At 43.9% G+C, this 20476-nt stretch overlaps 1 protein-coding gene across 1 annotated transcript in view; it reads right to left on the reverse strand.

Annotated features, from left to right (window-relative positions):
* MATN2 (matrilin 2) overlaps positions 1–20476 on the reverse strand; it is a 164618-nt gene that overhangs the window by 93552 nt on the left and 50590 nt on the right. Inside the window, exon 4 of the mRNA XM_010863562.1 lies at positions 12634–12756. Coding sequence (XP_010861864.1) covers positions 12634–12756 — 123 coding nt within the window. The remainder of the gene's footprint in view (positions 1–12633; positions 12757–20476) is intronic.

The raw sequence follows: 20476 nt of genomic DNA on the forward strand, positions 1-20476 counted from the left end.
AAGTCATTCCACCATAAATGTGTGGGTCTATATCTGGACTGTATTCTGTGCCAGTGATGTCCACTTGTACACGCCTACCACACTGCTCTGATTACAACTGCTTTATAGTCAGTCTTAAGATAATTGGATCCCTCCAACTTTATTTTTCTCAAAGTTTTACTTGATTCTCATTATTTGCAGATTCCACACTTGCCAATTTACCTACTTTATAACATTTACTGGGAACCCAGAATCGATACTTGAGCATTTTCGTGGTCCTTCGTGGATCTGTGCAGAGTGGTGAAACTGTTGAGCCGCTGCACTTGCCTAGTGAAAGTCAAACAAACAGTGCTCTGCCTTCTCTGCCGGGAGCCGGCATATTGCATACTGAGTGCATATTGCATATTGAGTGCAGCACTTTCCACAGCATCATCTTTCAGGATCTGGAATAGCTCAACTGGAATTCTATCACTGCCGGGAGCCAGCGTGAGGAGCTCCACCCATGACAAAGGTCATGAGGAAGGAGGCTCGGCATACGCAAAGGCGGGATCGAGCCTCAGGAGTCCCCCTGGAAATTCTTGAGCATTTACACCCCAAACCAGAGTCTGCCTACTTTCTGCTTTGTGCCTTCACCTACACCTCTGACTTTACGGCGGGCTGTCCCCCACTACCTCTCTCTGAAAAAAGAGTTAGCTTACAGCTCCAGTTAATAATTCCTGGGTGTGACAGTGTTTCAACCTACAAACTCCTTTGGAAGTTCTCTAGCCTGCCCTTCAGGTTCTTCTGGCCACATGTGATTGTTCAGAGCCTCCCAACTGTGAGAGGCATGAAATGTTCTAAACTGTCTAAATACAGATTCCTTTGAGCAGTTAAAAGATTGATTAGAAATTGTATTGGTGAAGGGTTTTTCACTTGTTGGGCCAATGTTTGCTGCTAAGTCTCCATATCCCTTACCTGCTGTGTCCCTGGCAGTGTATTGATTAATGTAATTGGTGTAAGTAGTAGCTTTAATGTTTGTAACCTGGGACCCTTGAGTTAATTCTTTTTCTTGTTATAGCCCACCACACCTTTGCTCTGTAGGAATGCAACTTTATCTAATGCTTTTGGAGGGTGGCGCTTGACTTATCATCTTTAGAGAAAAATAAGTTTTCTGAAGAAAGGGTCTTAAAATGTTAACAGGCCTCCGGGCCAGAAGATGATGCAAATCACCTAAGCTTTTGCATATGATAAGTTTGCAGGAAGAAAGCCTGGCTTGCTGCATGACTCTACCCCTTCCCCCATTATCTTTTTTGTGCTCTGTTTAAAGCCATAATTTTAGAATTTTTGTGCTGTCTGTTGGTGAGTTCACTGTTACAACAGCCCCTACGAGTAGTGTTGAAGCGCTGTCTGGTGTCCCTAAGGCAAGAAGGCCACGATGTGCCCCAGGGAGGAAAGATGTGAGATGAGCTTCGTTCAGGCGTGAGTGATAGTGCTGTCGGCTGTAAGTTCAATGTTAATAAATCAACAACATACACTCGATCGAAGTTGTGTCGTGAAGTCACTCAGTTGTGTTCGACTCTTTGTGACCCCATGGACTGTAGCCCACCAGGCTCCTCCATCCATGGAATTTTCTAGGCAAGAGTACTGGAGTGGGTTGCCATTTCCTTCTCCAAGGGATCTTCCCAACCCAGGGATCCAAACCGGGTCTCCCGCATTGCAGGCAGATGCTTTACTGTCTGAGCCACCAGGGAATCGCTAAGGTGTCTTTAAACAGAAACACCCCTAAATAAAGGTTCTGTATTGATTTGTGAAATATTGTGGCCAGAGGCTTGCAGGAAGCTAACCCTATATTTCCCCTAGGAACCATAATCCAGTACCCACTAGTTCAGTGTTCACAGAGACTTACAAACCATAACTATTGTGAGTAATAAGAATTGATTGTATTTGACTATTCAATTGTTTTTTTTTTTTTAATTTTCATCTATATTTTAGAATCAGGTCATCAGTTTCTCCTCAAAAATGTCTGCTAGGATTTTGATAGGGATTGCTTTGAATCTTGGAGAAGGCAATGGCACCCCACTCCAGTACTGTTGCCTGGAAGGTCCCATGGATGGAGGAGCCTGGTGGGCTGCAGTCCATGGGGTCGCACAGAGTCGGACACGACTGAAGCGACTTAGCAGCAGTAGCAGCAGCAGCTTTGAATCTATAGATCATTTTAGAAAGGATTGACATCTAAGCAACAGTTAAGTCTTCTATTTGATGATTTGCTGATCTTTCCATTTCTTCAAGTCTTCTTTAATTACTGCAGACATCATTTGTATTTGTCAACATATAGATCATGTCATGTTTTGCTAATTTATCTCTAATTTCTATATTTCTTATACTAGTGTAAAACTTTTTAAATGTCTATTTCAGATTTTTGTTGTAGTATATAATGATGAGAGAATAGCATTGAAACATGTATATTATCATATGTGAAACAGATTGACAGTCCAGGTTCGATGCATGAGACAGGGTGCTCAGGGCTGCTGCACTGGGATTACCCTGAGGGATGGGATGCAGAGGGAGGTGGGAGGGGGCCTCAGGATGGGGAACACATGTACACCCATGGCTGATTCATGTCAGTGTATGGCAAAAACCACTACAATATTGTAAAGTAATTAGCCTCCAATTAAAATAAATAAATAAAATACAATCAAATAATTTTGTATATTGACTTTTTATCTTGCAACCTTGCTGAATTCATTAATAAATTTTAGAGATTTTTTTTGAAGATTCTATTAGCTTTTCTACATATGCAGTCAAACAGTCTGTAAGAACAGTTTTACTTTTTCCTTTCCAATCTGTATTAATTTCTAATTTATTTTTATTTCATTATTATATCAGTTAAAACATCCAGTCCAACTTTGAATGGAAGGATAGCAATGGACATACTTTTTTGTTCTTTATCTTAAAAGGAAAGCACTTAGTCTTTTACTCTTGGGTATGATGTTAACTCTTGTTGTTGTTCAGTCACTCAGTTATGTCTGACTCTTTGTGACCACATGGACTGTAGCACACCAGGCTTCCCTGTCCTTCACTATCTCCTGGAGTTTGTTCAAACTCATGTCCACTGAGTTGATGATACCATCCAACCATCTCATCCTCTGTTGCCCCCTTCTCCTCCTGACCTCAATCTTTTCCAGCATCAAGATATTTTCCAAGATGTTAACTCTAGGTCTTTTCATATATGCTCTTTATCAGGTCAAGGAATTTCCCTTTTATTTCTAGTTTATTGAGAGTTTTTTTTATCATGAATGAACACTGGGTATTGGTCAATGCTTTTTGGACATCTATTGAAATGATCTTATGACTTTACATTTTTTTAGGCTATTAATATGGTAAATTAAATTATATTAATTTTTATTGAGGTATAATCAATATTGTGTAAGTATAGTCAATATGTACAAGTATACAATTTTTAAAGTTATAAAATATTGGTTATATTCTCTGTGTTGTGCAATATATCCTTGCAGTTTATTTTAGACACAATAGTTTGTATCCCTTAATCCCCTATCCCTATTTATCCTTCCCCTCCCCCTCACCCCATGGGTAACCACCAATTTGTTTTTATACCTGTCAGTCTGTTTCTTTTCTTATTATAGTCACTAGTTTGTTGCATATTTTTAGATTCCACATATCAGTGATATCATCCAGTATTTGTCTTTCTCTGTCTGGCTTATTTCACTTAACATAAAAGCCTCCAGGTCCATTCATGTTGCTGCAAATGATAAGATTTCATCCTTTTTATGGCTGAGAAGTATTCCATTGTATATGTATGCCACATTTTCTTTATTCATTCATCTGCTGATGGACACTTAGGTTGCCTCCATACCTTGGCAACTGTAAATAATGCTGCTATGAAAAACAGAGTGCATATATCTTTTTGAATTAGTATTTTTGTTTCTTTCAAATATATGGCCAGGAGTGGAATTGCTGGATCATATATAGTTCTGTTTTTAGTTTTGTGAGAACCCTCTATACTGTTTTCCACAGTGGCTACACGAACAGGATTCCTTTTCCCCCACATCCTCACCAGCGTTTATTATTTGTGGGGTTTTTTTCTTTTTCTTTTTTGATCATAGACATTCTGACAGATATGAGGTGATATCTCAATGTGAATTTGACTTACATTTCCCTGATGATTAGCAATGTTCGGCATCTTTTCATGTGCCTGTATGCCATCTGCCTGTCTTCTTTGGAAAAATGGCTATTCAGGTCTGCCCTTTTTTTTTTTTTTTTTTTCAGTTCAGTTGTTTGTTTTGATGTTGAGTTGCATGACCTGTTTATGTATTTTAGATGGTAACCCCTTATCAGTCATATCATTTGCAAATATTTACTCCCATTCTGAAGGTTGTCTTTTTGTTTTGTCTTTTCTTTAACTGTACAAAACTTTTAAGTTTAATTAGATCCCATTTGTTTATTTTTGCTTTTATATTCTTTACTTTAGGAGACAGATCAAAAAAAAAAAATTTGCTATGATTTATGTTCTGTCTATGTTTTCCTCTAGGAGTGGTTTTGTGGTTCTGATATAACATTTAGGTCTTTAATCCATTTTGCATTTATTTTTGTATGCTGTATTAGAGAATGCTTTAATTTCATTCTTTTACATGTAGATTACATGTAGATGTCCAGTTTTCCTAGCACTACTTAGAAGAGACTCTTTTTTCTCCACTGTATATTCTTATCTCTTCTGTCATAGATTAATTGACCATAAGTACATGGGTTTATTTCTGGACTATCCTGTTCCATCAGTCTGTGCGGTTTGTGTGTGTGTGTGTGTGAGAGAGAGAGAGAGAGAGACATTACATACTGTTTTAACTACTATAGCTTTGTAACATAGTCTTAAACCAGGGAGTAGAATTCCTCTAGTTATTTTCTTCTTTTTCATGATTGTTTGACTACTGATGGTCTTTTGTGTTTCTACACACATTTTAAAATTATTTGTTTTAGTTCTATAAAAAAATGCCATTGGTATTTTAATACGAATTGCATTGAGTCTGTAAATTGCCTTGAATAGTATGGTTATTTTAACATTAATTCTTCCAATCTGAGAACATAGTATATCTTTCCATCTATGTGTGTCATCTTCAACTTTTTTTTTTGGCTGTGCCACATGCATGTGGGATCCTACTTCCATAACAAGAGACTGAACCTGCACCCTCTGCAGTAAGGTGCAAAGTCTTAACCACTAGACTGCTAAGGAACTTCCTATCTTCAATTTCTTTAATCAGTGTCTTATAGTTTCCAAGTACAGGTCTTTTACATCCTTAACTAGGTTTATTCCTAGGCATTTTATTCTTTTTGATGCAATGGTAAATGGGCTTTTCCCTTAATTTCTCTTTCTGATATTTTGTTGTTAGTGTATAGAAATGCAACAGATTTCTGTATATTAATTTTGTATCCTGCAACTTCACCAACTTTGTTAATGAGTTCTAGCAGTTTTCTGGTGGCATGCTTACAATTTTTTTATGTATAGTATCAGTCATATATTAATTGATCTTTTAAAAACTTCATTTATTTGTTTTTGGCTGTAGTGGGTCTTTGTTGCTGCACAGGCTTTTCTCTAATTGTGGTGAGTGGGACTACTCTCTACTTGCCATGCTCGGGCTTCTCATTGCACTGGCTTCACTCGTTGCAGAACATGGGCACTAGGGCACGTGAGCTTCAGCAGTTTCAGTACATGGGCTCAGTAGTTGCACCTCTTGGGCTCTAGAGCACAGGATCAATAGTTGTGGCACACAGGCTTAGTTGCTCTGTGGTACATGGGGTCTTCCCAGATCAGGGATGGAACCCACGTCTCCTGCATTGGCAGGTGGATTCTTTACCACTTACCAGCCAGGGAAGCCTTATTGATTTTTGACTGGTAACCTTGAATGTTGGAGAAGGCAATGGCACCCCACTCCAGTACTCTTGCCTGGAAAATCCTATGGATGGAGGAGCCTGGTGGGCTGCAGTCCATGGGGTCGCTAAGAGTCGGACTCGACTGAGCGACTTCCCTTTCACTTTTCGCTTTCATGCATTGGAGAAGGAAATGGCAACCCACTCCAGTGTTCTTGCCTGGAGAATCCCAGGGATGGGGGAGGCTGATGGGCTGCCGTCTATGGGGTCGCACAGAGTCGGAGACGACTGAAGCGACTTAGCAGCAGCAGCAGCAACCTTGAATGTTAAACCAATGCTTGTGCTAAATCCTACTTGGTCTTGGTTACATTATATATACAGATTCTATCTGAGAAGTTTTTAAGAATTTTTTTCATTCACATTCATGAGGAATGCTGGTTATTGCTTTATTTTCTGTTTTTAATAATGTGGCTGTTTCTCTGTCACATCAAAGGGATCATGTCCTTTGATTAAACTGTAATATAAAAGCTATTAAATTGCTTATATAACTTGGGAAAATAATCTCAGGAACATATCTGAACAATAAAACCATAAAATCCATTTGATATGTTTCTTGAGAAAAAATGAGAAAGCTGGACAAGAAAGTTTACATTTTCTTGCCAAGTGAAGTTTTCTAAGTGTTGCATTTTTATTATTCTTCCAGACAGATTAAATATTCCAGAAGGGAGACAAAAAAGGGAAAATTCCTTATTTTTTTTTAAATAAACAAGATAAAGTTTTCTCTTGTTAGTGGGAAAAGAATGCAAGGGTAGGGGAATGGTGGAGGAAAAGAGATATATGAAGACTGGCTCACTTCATGAGGGTTCCAACTCCCCCTCACATTTTTAAATGGGGAAAGAGAAGAACATAAACTTCTATTGAGCCCATATGGGTTATGCACTTGATAATGCTTTTATGTATATCTTATGGCTTTGGATGGGGAAGACTTTTTGGAGGACTGAAGACTCTTACAGTGTTGCCTCCAGTATATTCCAAATAGCTCATATGGTATGGGCAAAACGTTAAAGGTAAAATTATTTAATGTACTTGATCTCCTCTTTAAATAAAGGGGCATATTTTGAGACACTGACTAACTGATGTCCAAAGGAGGGTTGTTTGGACAATGAAGAGACCCAAATCCAGGTCATCTAAAGATGTGTTCATGCCTCCCCTGAAAAAGAGAAAATTAAATGAGGTGGGCGATTACATTCTTCAATAATCAGAGGGCTTCTCTTTTTAGAAAAGGAAATAAACTTTTTAGTATACGGCTTCAGTTGGCCATATACTTCAGTATATGATCCTTCAGAAATAGGATCAAAGGTGGGAATTATAAAGAGTAGGATTTCAGCTCAACCACTGACCCAAGCTGCCTTGGAGGTGGGATACGGGTGGTTTGTAATGATCCGCGTTCCAGATGGGTGATGATGGATGGATAGGCACCATCACTCTGGGACACCAGGGAGAAACAGAATTCCTGGGCTAAGGGGGAGAGGACGCTAACAGTCTGATAGACAAGGCCTGTTTCCACTTGAAGAACCTATGACTCAGCAATGTCTGCCTCCTCTCTTCACACAGGCGGGGTATGACTAGAAAATGGCGCTATAGCGTGTGTGTATGTGTGTGTTTGAAGGCCATCGCCTCTCACAATCATCCTGTACATGATAGAATCACAGGAGTTAGTAGTGAACTTGTGGGAATGACAGTCATTTGAATGTCAGACCTGGTGAACTGGTTCTAGTCTCCTTTGAGATCAGTGAGTGCTTTGAACCTGCCTGTCCTCTTGGGCTTGGAGGAGAGTCTCTGGCTGAAGGACTGCTTGCCACCTCAGGGATCACAGGACAAGCGACGCTGGCAAGCATCGAATGGTGGGCAATACCCAGGACTGTGCAGTTCACGTAACAGGATTTGGGTTCTGGCTTGGTCTCATTACTAGCCCTATGACTTCAAGTAAATTGTCTAACCTTTCTGGCACCTTAATTTTCCTTATCTGTAAAATAAAATGCTAAACCTACTTTAGGAGCTTGATGTCAGAATTAATTAGATAACAAATATAAAACACTCAGGAGAGCTCCTGGCACACGGTATAAACACTTAGTAAGTGATTATAGTTGGTCCTGACCTTGTGTGTAGCATAACTGGGCTAAGCAGGGGCTGCAGTCACTTTGGGCTGCAGTTATCTTGGTCATTTATTTGACTTCTATGCAAGAATGTAACTTCAAGAGAGCAGGAATATTGATGTTTTAGGCACTATTTCATTTCTAGAAGGTTCCCCCGCCCCTGGCTTTTTTCATGCTGCATAGCTTGCAGGACCTTAATTCCCTGACCAGGGATCAAACCCATGCCCACTGAAGTGGAAGTGTAGAGTCTTAACCACTGGACTGCCAGGACCTCCCAGGGCCTGGCACATCTTAAAGGCTCAAAGCTGGAAAGGGCTGTGTCTCATTCCTCCCCAGGCCCAGAGAGTTCCTCTCTGTGTTGGCAGACAGCAGCCCAGAAACAGAGGTCAGGGTCTGGCCCAGACTTCCCCCGGCACAACTTTGAACTGTCCACCAGACCAAACTCAGGGGCTGACGAGGATCAGCTGATGGTTTCTCACCACCCTTCCCATCTCATGGGTAAGGAAGCTGAGTCAAGGAGTTTAAGTCACCAGCTCAGGGTGACATACAGTTAGAATGTCAGGGTTGAAACTGACAGGGTTGAATGTCAGGGTCCACAGACTCTGAAGGCCTTGATCTTTCCACAAGGCCCCTGGTGTACAATTTCAGGTGTGCATACAAGAGTCATTATTATGATCTTTTCCTGGGAGAGAGAGAAATGCTCTTTTTGACTGGACCTATTAAGGTAAGCCTGGCGTCGACAATAAAGGTAGTTCCACTGCTTCCAGGTGACCAGAGGGCGGGGTCAGCTGGGACAGGAGGGCGGGGTCACTTGGGAAGGGGGGCGGAGTTGGTTGGGACAGCTGAGCCCTACTCCCCTCCTACCCTGCTCCCTTCCCTCCCAACCACCTTGGCTGGCTGAAGCCAGGGAATCTCAAACCATGGCAGAAGCAACCTAGGTCAGAAGTTCACAACACTCTATGGCCGGCCATACCACCTTGAACGCGCCCGATCTCGTCTGATCTCGGAAGCTAAGCAGGGTCGGGCCTGGTTAGTACTTGGATGGGAGAAGTTCATAGCAAATGCAGATGCCAAGGTCCCACCCAGACCTGCTGACTATCAATCTGGGGGCGCCGGGAGGTGGGCGGGGGCAGGGTCAGCTTCCTGGGTGTCTCTTTCCCCGTTATTGAAGCTTGAGAACCAGCGCCTGGGCTCAGGCCCCTCCGAGCTGGGCCTCCACGCCCCTCCACCTGATCAGTCTGTCAGAAGCCCAGACAGTTTCTGCCTCATGCCATGTGATGCACCCACAGCCCCAGAACCAGAGAGAACCCAGGCCCCAGACCCAGGAGAGCTTGGGCTTCAGAACTTGAGGTGGGACCAGGCAGGGGGGCTGGCAAACCTGGTGTGTGGGGAAGGCCTGCTCATGACATCAGGGGGAGAACTTTTTATGTTTCATTTGCTGATCTCAAGAAATCTCTGGATTGACTAAGCCAGAGCACGGAAAACAGACACTGGCACATGCCGGGATCCCAGCAGATCAAGGGAGCAGGAGACAAAAGGAAGAATTTCTTGAGAGTCCCTTGGACTGCAAGGAGATCCAAACAGTCCATCCTAAAGGAGATCAGTCCTGGGTGTTCATTGGAAGGACTGATGCTGAAGCTGAAACTCCAATACTTTGGACCCCTGATGCGAAGAACTGACTCATTGGGAAAGACCCTGATGCTGGGAAAGATTGAAGGCGGGAGGAGAAGGGGACGACAGAGGATGAGATGGCTGGATGGTATCACTGACGTGATGGACATGAGTTTGAGTAAGCTCCGGGAGTTGGTGATGGACAGGGAAGCCTGGAGTGCTGTAGTCCATGGGGTCACAAAGAGTCAGACACGACTGAGCGACTGAACTGAACTGAAGGAAGGGAAGCGCAGGACAGGAGTTTGTGAGGAAGAGGGAGGCTGAGTGCTCTGCAGAGAAACCCTGCTGGGGTGTTGTGGGGGGAGAGTAGGAGGAGGCTCCCGGAGAGGACGGGGCATGTCTGAGATGTTTAGCTTGTTCGCTGAGCAATGTGTGACGTAACTCCGCCCGAGCTCCCCCAGTTCTCCAGTAAATTCTATTCAACCCATGAGCATATGGTATAAGTGATTTTCGTTGTGGAAACCAAAGAAGGGTCAGGGGTTCAAGCGGAAGACCATGATGATTCAGGCTCCACTCAACAAGCAACCTGGGATCCTGGGTTCTGGGAGCAGCTGGGGAACACAGGGACCCTCCCCCAGGGGGGGTTCGCAGAGTCTGGGGGCTTTGAGCTTCTACAGGCCACCAACTGGAGGACTTGAGCAGATGTTCCCTAATCTTGGGGGGCAGGGAGGCCCTGGGCCAACCACTCTCAACCCACTGAAAAGTGAGAAGACAAAAGGAAAATGTGGTTTGGCTCCATAAACGCGATACTAATTACAGCCATTTGTGCAAACTGCTTTCCATTAGGGCTTAATTACTTACCATGCAGTATAATCACAATTACGCATTACATGACCTACATGTCAGATTTGCTGAGTTTTATTTGCCTCCACGTGGGCTGGTCTTCCTCATGTCCTGAGGAAGTCTGGTTGTTTTCTAGGCTATTAGTGTCTTTATTTATAACTTGAAAAAAAAAGTATCGGCACAACACTCAACGTATGTGTAATTCTCTCCTCTAAGAGGCAGATGACCTCATGCGGCTCTAATGTCAGTATATTGTCCAGTACGTGGGCTTGGCCAAAAAAAGAGAATGTGAATTCTATTAACACTTTATATCTGTTTGCCCTTTTTTATTTAGGAGACCTATAAAGTGTCCCTCACCAGACCAATTAGATTCCTGCACTCTTCTAAAACAGAACTTGAATAATCATTCCCAGCCAGCATTAATAGCTCACCCTAAATCCATGCTTCAGAGAAGATAAAAAAAATACAGAAACAACTCCTCAGGGTGAAACAGAGCAGGACGCTATGGTCTTTGCCCCCTCCCTCCACCACCCCATGTCCTCTGCCTGCCTTTTATCTGTAGAAAACTTTGGTCAATGAATAAGTTTAATCAGAGAAATGAGAAATACAGAAACAAAGGAAAACAGTCAAAGGAGACCAAATAATAATAATGTAGTCATTAAGCATAGTCAAGGACCTTTAGTTCCTTCTCAAGGACTACAGATAATATTCTGAGCCATATCCTGTGAGCTGTCTTATAAATACCAGGGTGAAGAAGTTAACTACATGATGATCAGACTGTACCCATGACATACTCTGTCACAATTCCAAGAACTGACCTCAAAGAAATGGGAACAAATGGACCCTGGAACTGAAGATTCAGTTCAGTTGAGTTCAGTTGCTCAGTCGTGTCTGACTCTTTGCGACCCCATGAATTGCAGCACGCCAGGCCTCCCTGTCTATCACCAACTCCCGGAGTTCACTCAGACTCATGTCCATTGAGTCGGTGATGCCATTCAGCCATCTCATCCTCTGTCGTCCCCTTTTCCTCCTGCCCCCAATTCCTCCCAGCATCAGAGTCTTTTCCAATGAGTCAACTCTTCCCATGAGGTGGCCAAAGTACTGGAGTTTCCGCTTTAGCATCAGTCCTTCCAAAGAACACTCAGGGCTGATCTCCCCTAGAATGGTTGGATCTCCCTGCAGTCCAAGGGACTCTCAAGAGTCTTCTCCAACACCACAGTTCAAAAGCATCAATTCTTCGGTGCTCAGCTTTCTTCACAGTCCAACTCTCACATCCATACATGACTACTGGAAAAACCATAGCCTTGACTAGACAGACCTTTGTTGGCAAAGTAATGTCTCTGCTTTTGAATAGCTATCTAGGTTGGTCATAACTTTCCTTCCAAGGAGTAAGCGTCTTTTAATTTCATGGCTACAGTTACCATCTGCAGTGATTTTGGAGCCCCCCAAAATAAAGTCTGACACTGTTTCCACTGTTTCCCCATCTATTTCCCATGAAGTGATGGGACCAGATGCCATGACCTTAGTTTTCTGAATGTGACCTAAGACGACCACAATGATGCTTCCACCCATGACCAATTTGAAGCTGACTGTCAGAGCTGATTGTGCTGTTTCTGTATGCAGCCCCCTCCTTCCATCTATAAAAGCTCTTGCCCCACTGGTTGCCCCTGGAGGGGCTGGCCTTTGGACAGATGTTGCCAGCATTTGCCCCCCAACATTTGCCAGCATTTGAAATAAAGCAAACTTTCCTTTCCACCAGCCTGGCCTGTTTATTGGCCTTTGGGATGGTGAGCAGCCAGACTCCCTTTCGGTAACAAGGGCACAGTTCATAAAGACCACGGATGAGAAGGCTCTTCAGCAGATCCCCCCTAAAGAACAGCTTGGAAGTCAAGGATAGTAGCTCAAGAATCAAAGGAAGCTATTTCTGAGAAGGAGCCTCCAGCGATCTTCCAAACTCTTCCTGATGGCCTACTGTGTGCCCGGCTCTGGCCTTAGTGCTGTGAAGGCAGAGTGGGGGGTAGGGCAACACAAAATACTTGGCTTAGCCAACCTTGTTTCTGTTCTTTAGGGAAATGATGACTTGGTTGGCTGGGGGTCACAGGTGAATTAAATGGGCCCAGATAAAAGAAGAGAGCGCAAGAAAGCCGAGGAGGACAGAACAGACACATCAGCAAAGCAATCTTACTTCTGCAGGTCTTCTCATCCGAGTTGAGGATGTAGCCTTGCTTGCACCTGCAGACATATGAGCCCGGCGTGTTGATGCAGAAGTGGGCGCAGTTATGTTCCAGGATGCTGCACATGTGGACCGCTGAAAGGGAAGAGGTGGAACATTAGAGCAACAGTGATGCCTTCTCTAACTTCATCCTCTGGCAAACAGTCATCCAGAAGCTATACAGTGAAGGAGCAAGCATGACCCAGAGAAACAAGCTGCAGGCCCTGCCCTCAAGGGGGGTTTACAGCCTTTGGTGGACAAGACAGTTCTACATAAATGCCGTCGTCAGTAAGTTAAGAGATTGGGATTGGCATTTATACACTACCATGTGTAAAATAGATAGCTAGGGGGAACCTGCTAGAAAGCACAGGAAGCTCAGCTCTGTGCTCTGTGATGACCTTGATGGGTGAGTTGGGAGGGGGTTCAGAGAAAGGGCCAAAAGGGAGGGAATATATGTATACATATGGGGCTTCCCAGGCAGTACTAGTGGAAAAGCACCTGCCTGCCAGTGCAGGAGAGGTAAAAGATGCAGGTTCCATCCCTGGGTTGGGAAGATCCCCTGGAGGAGGGCATGGCAACCCACTCAGTATTCTTGCCTGGAGAATCCCATGGTCAGAGGAGCCCGGCAGACTATAGTCTATAGGGCTGTAAAGAGTTGGACATGACTGAAGCGACTTTGCACTTCGCATGTGGCTGATTCATCTCTTTGTACAGCAGAAACTAGCACCACATTGTAAAGCAATTATACTCCAATAAAAAATAAAAAAAAATATGTATAGATAGAGGGCCATGGAGGGTCAAAGGGAAATGAAGTTAGGCTGAGTCATATGAAATTATTGATATCCAACTAAAAATAGGGGCTTCCCAACTGGCTCAGGGGTAAAGAATCTGCCTGCCAACGCAGGAGACGCAAGTTCGATTCCTGAGTGGGGAAGATCCCCTAGAGAAGGAAATGGCAACCCACTCAGTATTCTTGCCTGGAAAATCCCATGGACAGAGAAGCCTAGCAGGCTACAGTCTATGGAATTGCAAAAGAGTCGGACACAACTTAGCAACTAAAAAATACAACAACAACTAAAAACAGGTCAAAAGTGACCATAGGTCACTGTCATAAGGCAGAAATTTCACAGTTCAATTAATAATATCCGGTGAGCAGAGGGTTTACTGATACCAGAAGGGGGTTTGGCTAGTATATGGATTTTTCATAGGCAGAAATGGGCATGGAGGAAAAGTTATTAGTTAAATGAGGATGTAATAAAGATCATCAGAGTCTCAGGCTCATCAATCCCAAGAATAATGTAATTTTTTAATAGGCAAAAGTGTTATAAAAATTTTGGAGTAAAAAAATGCATTCATATGTTTCCATAATCTTTATGTCTCAATTTTAAAATATTTCCGCATTTAGTTTCTGAAGTACCTCAGCTTTCAGATTCATCAATTCTTGCATAAGTCTGTCCAGAGCTCACAAAAATTCTTATTGTTTTTTACACCTTAAATTTATTACTTGGCTTCATATAATTCAACCTGAACATATTTAAAATTAACAAGCATCAGTATAAACAGAGTACAAGTTATGCAAATGTTCTCATAAACAAAAAGGATGTCCATGCGTAGAAATTTATTTTTATAAAGCTAAAACAGAAGAGACTTTCAAAAGCTAAGAACAGTCTCCTTAACCCTGTGTTGGAAAACTCAGCTTCTGATGAAATCAATGGCATATCCTAAGTATATGTCCCTTTACTTCAAAGTAAGAAACATGGTGGGCAGTAAATGAAGGTAAAACTTTTTTATTTCATAAGAATACAATTTAGAATGATTGTGATTGTTCTGAGTTTACAATTGTCTGTGTTTTAATCCCTAAGATATAAATAACACTAAGTGCATGCTACAGAGAAGGCAATGGCACCCCACTCCAGTACTCTTGCCTGGAAAATCCCAAGGACGGAGGAGTCTAGTAGGCTGCAGTCCATGGGGTCGCTAAGAGTCCAACACGACTGAGCAACTTCACTTTCACTTTTCCCTTTCATGCATTGGAGAAGGAAATGGCAACCCACTCAAGTGTTCTTGCCTGGAGAATCCCAGGGACGGGGAAGCCTGGTGGGAGGCCGTCTATGGGGTCGCACAGAGTCGGACACGACTGAATCGACTTAGCAGCAGCAGCAGCATGCTAAGTCACTTCAGTCGTGTCCGACTCTTTGCGACCCCATGGACTGTAGCCCGCCAGGCTCCTCTGTCCATGGGATTCTTCAGGTAAAAATACTGGAGTGGGGAGCCATGCCCTCCTCCAGGGGATCTCCCCAACCCAGAGATTGAATCGGTGTCTCCTGTCTCCTGCATTGGCAAGTGGGTTTTTTACCACTGGTGCCACCTGGTAAGCCCATAAATAACATTAGGAAAGCTTCTAGATTAAAATCAGTCATTTTTACTTCAGTGTGAAAGAAATATCTGGGGATTTTTCTATTTTTTTATTTATTTTGGCTGTGCCGGGTCTTAGTTGTGGCACATGGGATCTCGCATGGCATGTGAACTCTTAGCTGTGCATGTGGGATCTGGTTTCCTGACCAGGACGGAACCCAGGCCCCCTGCATTGGGAGCCCGATGCTCATGCACTGGACCACCCCAGAAGTCCTGAAATATCTGTTTTTGTGACCATGAGCAATTTTCTTAACTTTTTTAGTATTAAATGGGAATAAAAATAGTACTAACTTCATAAGGACCTTGTAAGGGTTAAAGAAATTAAGATGGTAAAGTGCTTAGAACACTGCCCAGTGGAATGTTTGATGTGCATTAACTGTATGTAGCAAAGGAGAAGTGTGGCTGACTTTTATTTCACATGCTTGGGTTCATCCTATATATATTCGTCTTCAACTTGGCTTTTCACTCAACATTAATAACAGATTCTATCTCTACTGACATATGCTCTCTTTCATGGAATCTAAGATCCGTCCAGTTTCTGGAGATGTTCAGATGTGAAGACACAGACAGTTGGTCCTAATTATTCACGGATTCCATATTTGCAAATTTGCCTACTTGCAAGAATTTATTTGTAACCCTAAAATCAGTATTCACAGTGTTTTCATCATCATTTAAGGACACGTGCAGAGCGATGAAAAATGTAAGTTGCCTGATGCACTCGCTCCCACCTGTAGCTGCACAGGCGATGCCCTCCCCTCTTGTTTCTGCTCTCAGGCTGGGAACAAGTGTCCTTTTCAAGGTCTGTTAGGTGCCACACCTTTTGTGTTTCTGTGCTTTCTGTTGGTGATTTTGCTGTTTAGGATGACCCAAGCATAGTGCTGAAGTGCTGGTGTTTGCTGAAGTGAAGTGTGTCTGGTGTTCCAAAGTGCGAGAAGGCTGTGAGGTGCTTTTCAGAGAAAATGTGTGTTTAATAAACTTCATCCAGGCAGAGTGATAGTGTTGTTGGCTGTGAGTTCAATGTTAATGAATCCACAATATATAAATAAGTGAAAGTCACTCAGTGGTGTCCGACTCTTTGTGACCCCATGGGCTATACACTCCATGGAATTCTCCAGGCCAGAGTACTGGAGTGGGTAGCCTTTCCCTTCTCCAGGGGATCTTCCCAACCCAGGGATTGAACCCAGGTCTCCCGCATTGCAGGCAGATTCTTTACCAGGTAAGCCACAAGGGAAGTCCTTATGGTGTCTTTAAACAGAAACATACATAAAACAAGACAATGTATTGATCAGTCGACAACAACGCTGGACCAGAGGCTCAGAGGAACCTAATCCTGTATTTCCTCTAGGAGCAGCGGTTCATAATTAGTAATTCAGTATTCACCAGGCTTTACAGAACATCATTACCAAGAATACTGAGAATCAACTGTACACCTTAGATTTGATCAAGTACATTGCTGGTAGGTCACCTTCAGTCACGTCCGACTCTTTGCGACCCCATGGACTGTAGCCCTCCAGGCTCCTCTGTCCATGGGATTTCCCAGGCAGGAATACTGGCGTGGGGTGCCATTTCCTTCTCCAGGGGATCTTCCCGACCCAGGGATCGAACCTGCGTCTCCTGCACTGGCAGGCAGGTTCTTTACCTCTAGTGCCACCTGGGAAGCAGGTGATCAAGTACATTAGGTCTGGTTTATTCCTTTTAATTGCTTTATCCATTGGTCATATGACTATGCCTCATTTTATTTAGCCATTTCCCCAACCAGTCCACATTTTCACTTTCCCAATGGTGTGATAAGCATTCTCAAACACATCACCTTGAGCACATGTGCAACTGTTTCTCTAGAACTGGGTCCTGCTTTAAACAGATATCACCTAATTGCCTTGTAAGGTAGCCCATACCAGCAATGCATGACAGTAATGATTCCCACTTCCTCCAAACTTTAGCTCTAAGGATTATCAAACATGAAGTTTTGACAGGGAAAAATCATTATCCTGTTTTTAATTTGCATTTACTTTGCACCCTGGAAAGCTTTCTTCTTTTCCAGGCTGCTGGCGTCAAATTACCCACGGACACAGAGGTGGTTCTTGTGCAACTCTCAGCGTGTCATGATTCTCCTCTGTAATGAAGGAAATCTGAAGTCTAGGCAACCAGCAACACAGCCGCTGTCCACTGGTTCGAGGCCCAGGTGATGAGCCTGCTGCCTGACTTCTCACGGAGACCCTGACAGGATTATTTAGACGGGAGACACGAGGCAGAGAAAATAACCTCTCAGCTACAGACAGCATAGCGGACGACTTCTGCGAACAGACGAAAGCTAAGCTTCACCAGGACCTTGCATGAATTCCTTAATTTCCCTGAGCTCTACTTTCTTCACTTGTCGAATAAGGAAATTAAAAGAACTACTGCATAAGGTTTGGAGTGACAGCTTGTTACTCAGGCTTGTTTTGGCTATGTACTATAAAAGAAATTGGAACCAGGAATTCGGTGTAATGGAAAGAGCACTGGATTAGAAGCCAGAAGACCTCTGCTCCAGTTTCCCTCTGCCTAGAACAAGTGAGGGACGTTCAGGTAAGTTGGGGAGCTCTCTCTGACTTATTTCTTCACCTGTAGAATAAAGGCATGTCTGGTGTCTAGGGGACTTCAGTACAGACATTTGTATTTTTTAGAAGCTGTCCTTCCTTCTCATTCTAAATGTGTGATGACAGGGGCAGCTATGTGTTGGTGTGAGGCAGTCCCACTCCTGGCCACTGTTGAGTGTACAGGGTTTGAGAATTGGAGTCTTTTCTTGGCATTTAGGCACAAGAATTGAGGAAACGGGGGCTTATACAAAGGGCAACATATCTGAGGGCTGACAGGGTACATGCTGTCTGCCCAGGGAACCAAATAAATCCAAGGGGAAGCAGAGAGTGGCGATGGAAGCAAAGCTGGACTGTCATCACTACCCTTCTTGTTTCCAGTGAGTAATATAATGCAATCCCCTCTCTTCTAAAGCTAGCTCAAGCTGAATGTCTATTACTTTCAACCAAAAGAATCCCAAATGTTTTTACTAAGGTCGTATAAAAATTCTCCATCTCTGAAATTCTATAGGTATGTGAATGTAGGCAGGAATGAATGATCCTAAGAGCATCTGACCCTAGTGCCTTCCTCTCCCAGGCGACGAGCCTTTGTGACGTGACCGGAGAGAGGGGGATTGTCCTGCCTCCTACAGTGGCCTACGGGGGTCTTACACCTCAAAGGCCTTGTAGGTTGAAGCTGGAACAAGGCTTTGAGTTCAGCAGAAAGAATCACTAATAAGCAGACTAAGTCATTGGCAGGATTGGATTTTGGATTTTTTTAACTAGTAAGTCTGAACATTCATAAATGTTTATTAATGGATGTGTGATTGACCAAAGGAATGATCAAAGCAGGGGTGGGCTGACTGGGGGTCTTGAACTATTACTGGGTATGGAAAGTCAAGGTATGTAGAAGTCGATCCGGCCTCCCACTGAAGGAGAGCTTTGAAGGGCTGCAGTAAGTGTGAGCTTTATCCAGGCGGGTTGATGAGAGATGTGTCTTAGGAACACTGTCGAGTGACTGAGTATTCAGTTGTGTCTGACTCTTTGTGATCCCGTGGACTGTAGCCCACCAGGCTCCTCTGTCCATGGAATTTTGCAGGCAAGACTACTGGAGTGAGTTGCCATTTCCTACTCCGAGGGATCTTGCCGCCCCAGGGATCAAAACTGAATCTGGCATTTCCCGCACTGGCAGGCAGATTCTTTACCAATGTGCCACCAGAGAAGCCCAGGAACACTATTAGGGCCTTCAACCCTGCCTGGGTAAGGTGGGGCTCTTAGGGTAGGAACGACCAACCTCCAGGCTTTAAATACCTGGCTAAGCTGATAAAGCCGAGGCCAAGAGGTTAATTAAAAACAGCCCTGGGAATTCCCTGGTGGCCCAGGGGTTGGGACTCTGTGCTATCACTGCTGAGGGCTTGGCTGCAATCCTGGGTCGGGGAACTAAGATCTTGCGAGTGGCTTGGTGCAGCCAAAAGCAAAAAAGAAAAGAAAACAGACAGCCCTACCCAGGTTACGATTTGTCAGAAGGCTCAGGATAGACATGCATTTTTCAGCCTCTAAATTCAGTGTCCTCTCTCACTGGGTGGCAAAAACGTTGGGCCTCAGCACGGGTAGGTTTTGGTCACTTTGCAGACAGGGCCTCATTCACAGGGCACCAGGCCTCTAAGTTTCTCTTGGCAGTCTGAGAATGCAACCTCAGGAGGCCCCCGCTGCCCCTGCCCTCAGCTGTGGCTGGTATAGGGATTCACTGCCAGTGGGTACAAAGCCACCGCTGTGCCCAAGTTCATGTCCACACCAGTGAGCACCAGAGCCAGGACTCCCAGTCAAGGTCAGACCTTCTAATTGTACAATAAAAGTGTCTGCTTTCATCATACCTGGAGACACCTTGTCTCTCCCAATCCACAGATCCAGCCGCGCTTTTCACTTCCGCCCAAAGCACACCAGCCTTAGCCCATCTTCCCTCTGAAGTCTCTTCTCCACGTCTATTTTGACCTCTGTGTCCCTGCCGAGCCTGTCGTTTAGCACTTCTCAAGTTGTGGGTTGTGTCTCCTTCAGATCAGATCAGATCAGATCAGTTGCTCAGTCGTGTCCGACTCTTTGCGATCCCATGAATTGCAGCACGCCAGGCCTCCCTGTCCATCACCAACTCCCAGAGTTCACTGAGACTCACGTCCATCGAGTCAGTGATACCATCCAGCCATTTCATCCTCTGTTGTCCCCTTCTCCTCTTGCCCCCAATCCCTCCCAACATTAGAGTCTTTTCCAATGAGTCAACTCTTCCCATGAGGTGGCCAAAGTACTGGAGTTTCAGCTTTAGCATCAGTCCTTCCAAAGAAATCCCAGGGCTGATCTCCTTCAGAATGGACTGGTTGGATCTCCTTGCAGTCCAAGGGACTCTCAAGAGTCTTCTCCAACACCACAGTTCAAAACATCAATTCTTCGGCGCCCAGCCTTCTTCACAGTCCAACTCTCACATCCATACATGACCACAGGAAAAACCATAGCCTTGACTAGACGAACCTTTGTTGGCAAAGTAATGTCTCTGCTTTTGAATATGCTATCTAGGTTGGTCATAACTTTCCTTCCAAGGAGTAAGTGTCTTTTAATTTCATGGCTGCAGTCACCGTCTGCAGTGATTTTGGAGCCCAGAAAAATAAAGTCTGACACTGTTTCCACTGTTTCCCCATCAATTTTCCATGAAGTGATGGGACCGGATGCCATGATCTTCGTTTTCTGAATGTTGAGCTTTAAGCCAACTTTTTCACTCTCCTCTTTCACTTTCATCAAGAGGCTTTTTAGTTCCTCTTCACTTTCTGCCATAAGGGTGGTGTCATCTGCATATCTGAGGT

This window comes from Bison bison, unplaced genomic scaffold (assembly GCF_000754665.1).
Source record: "Bison bison bison isolate TAMUID 2011002044 unplaced genomic scaffold, Bison_UMD1.0 scf7180017864491, whole genome shotgun sequence".
Classification (NCBI taxonomy): domain Eukaryota; kingdom Metazoa; phylum Chordata; class Mammalia; order Artiodactyla; family Bovidae; genus Bison; species Bison bison.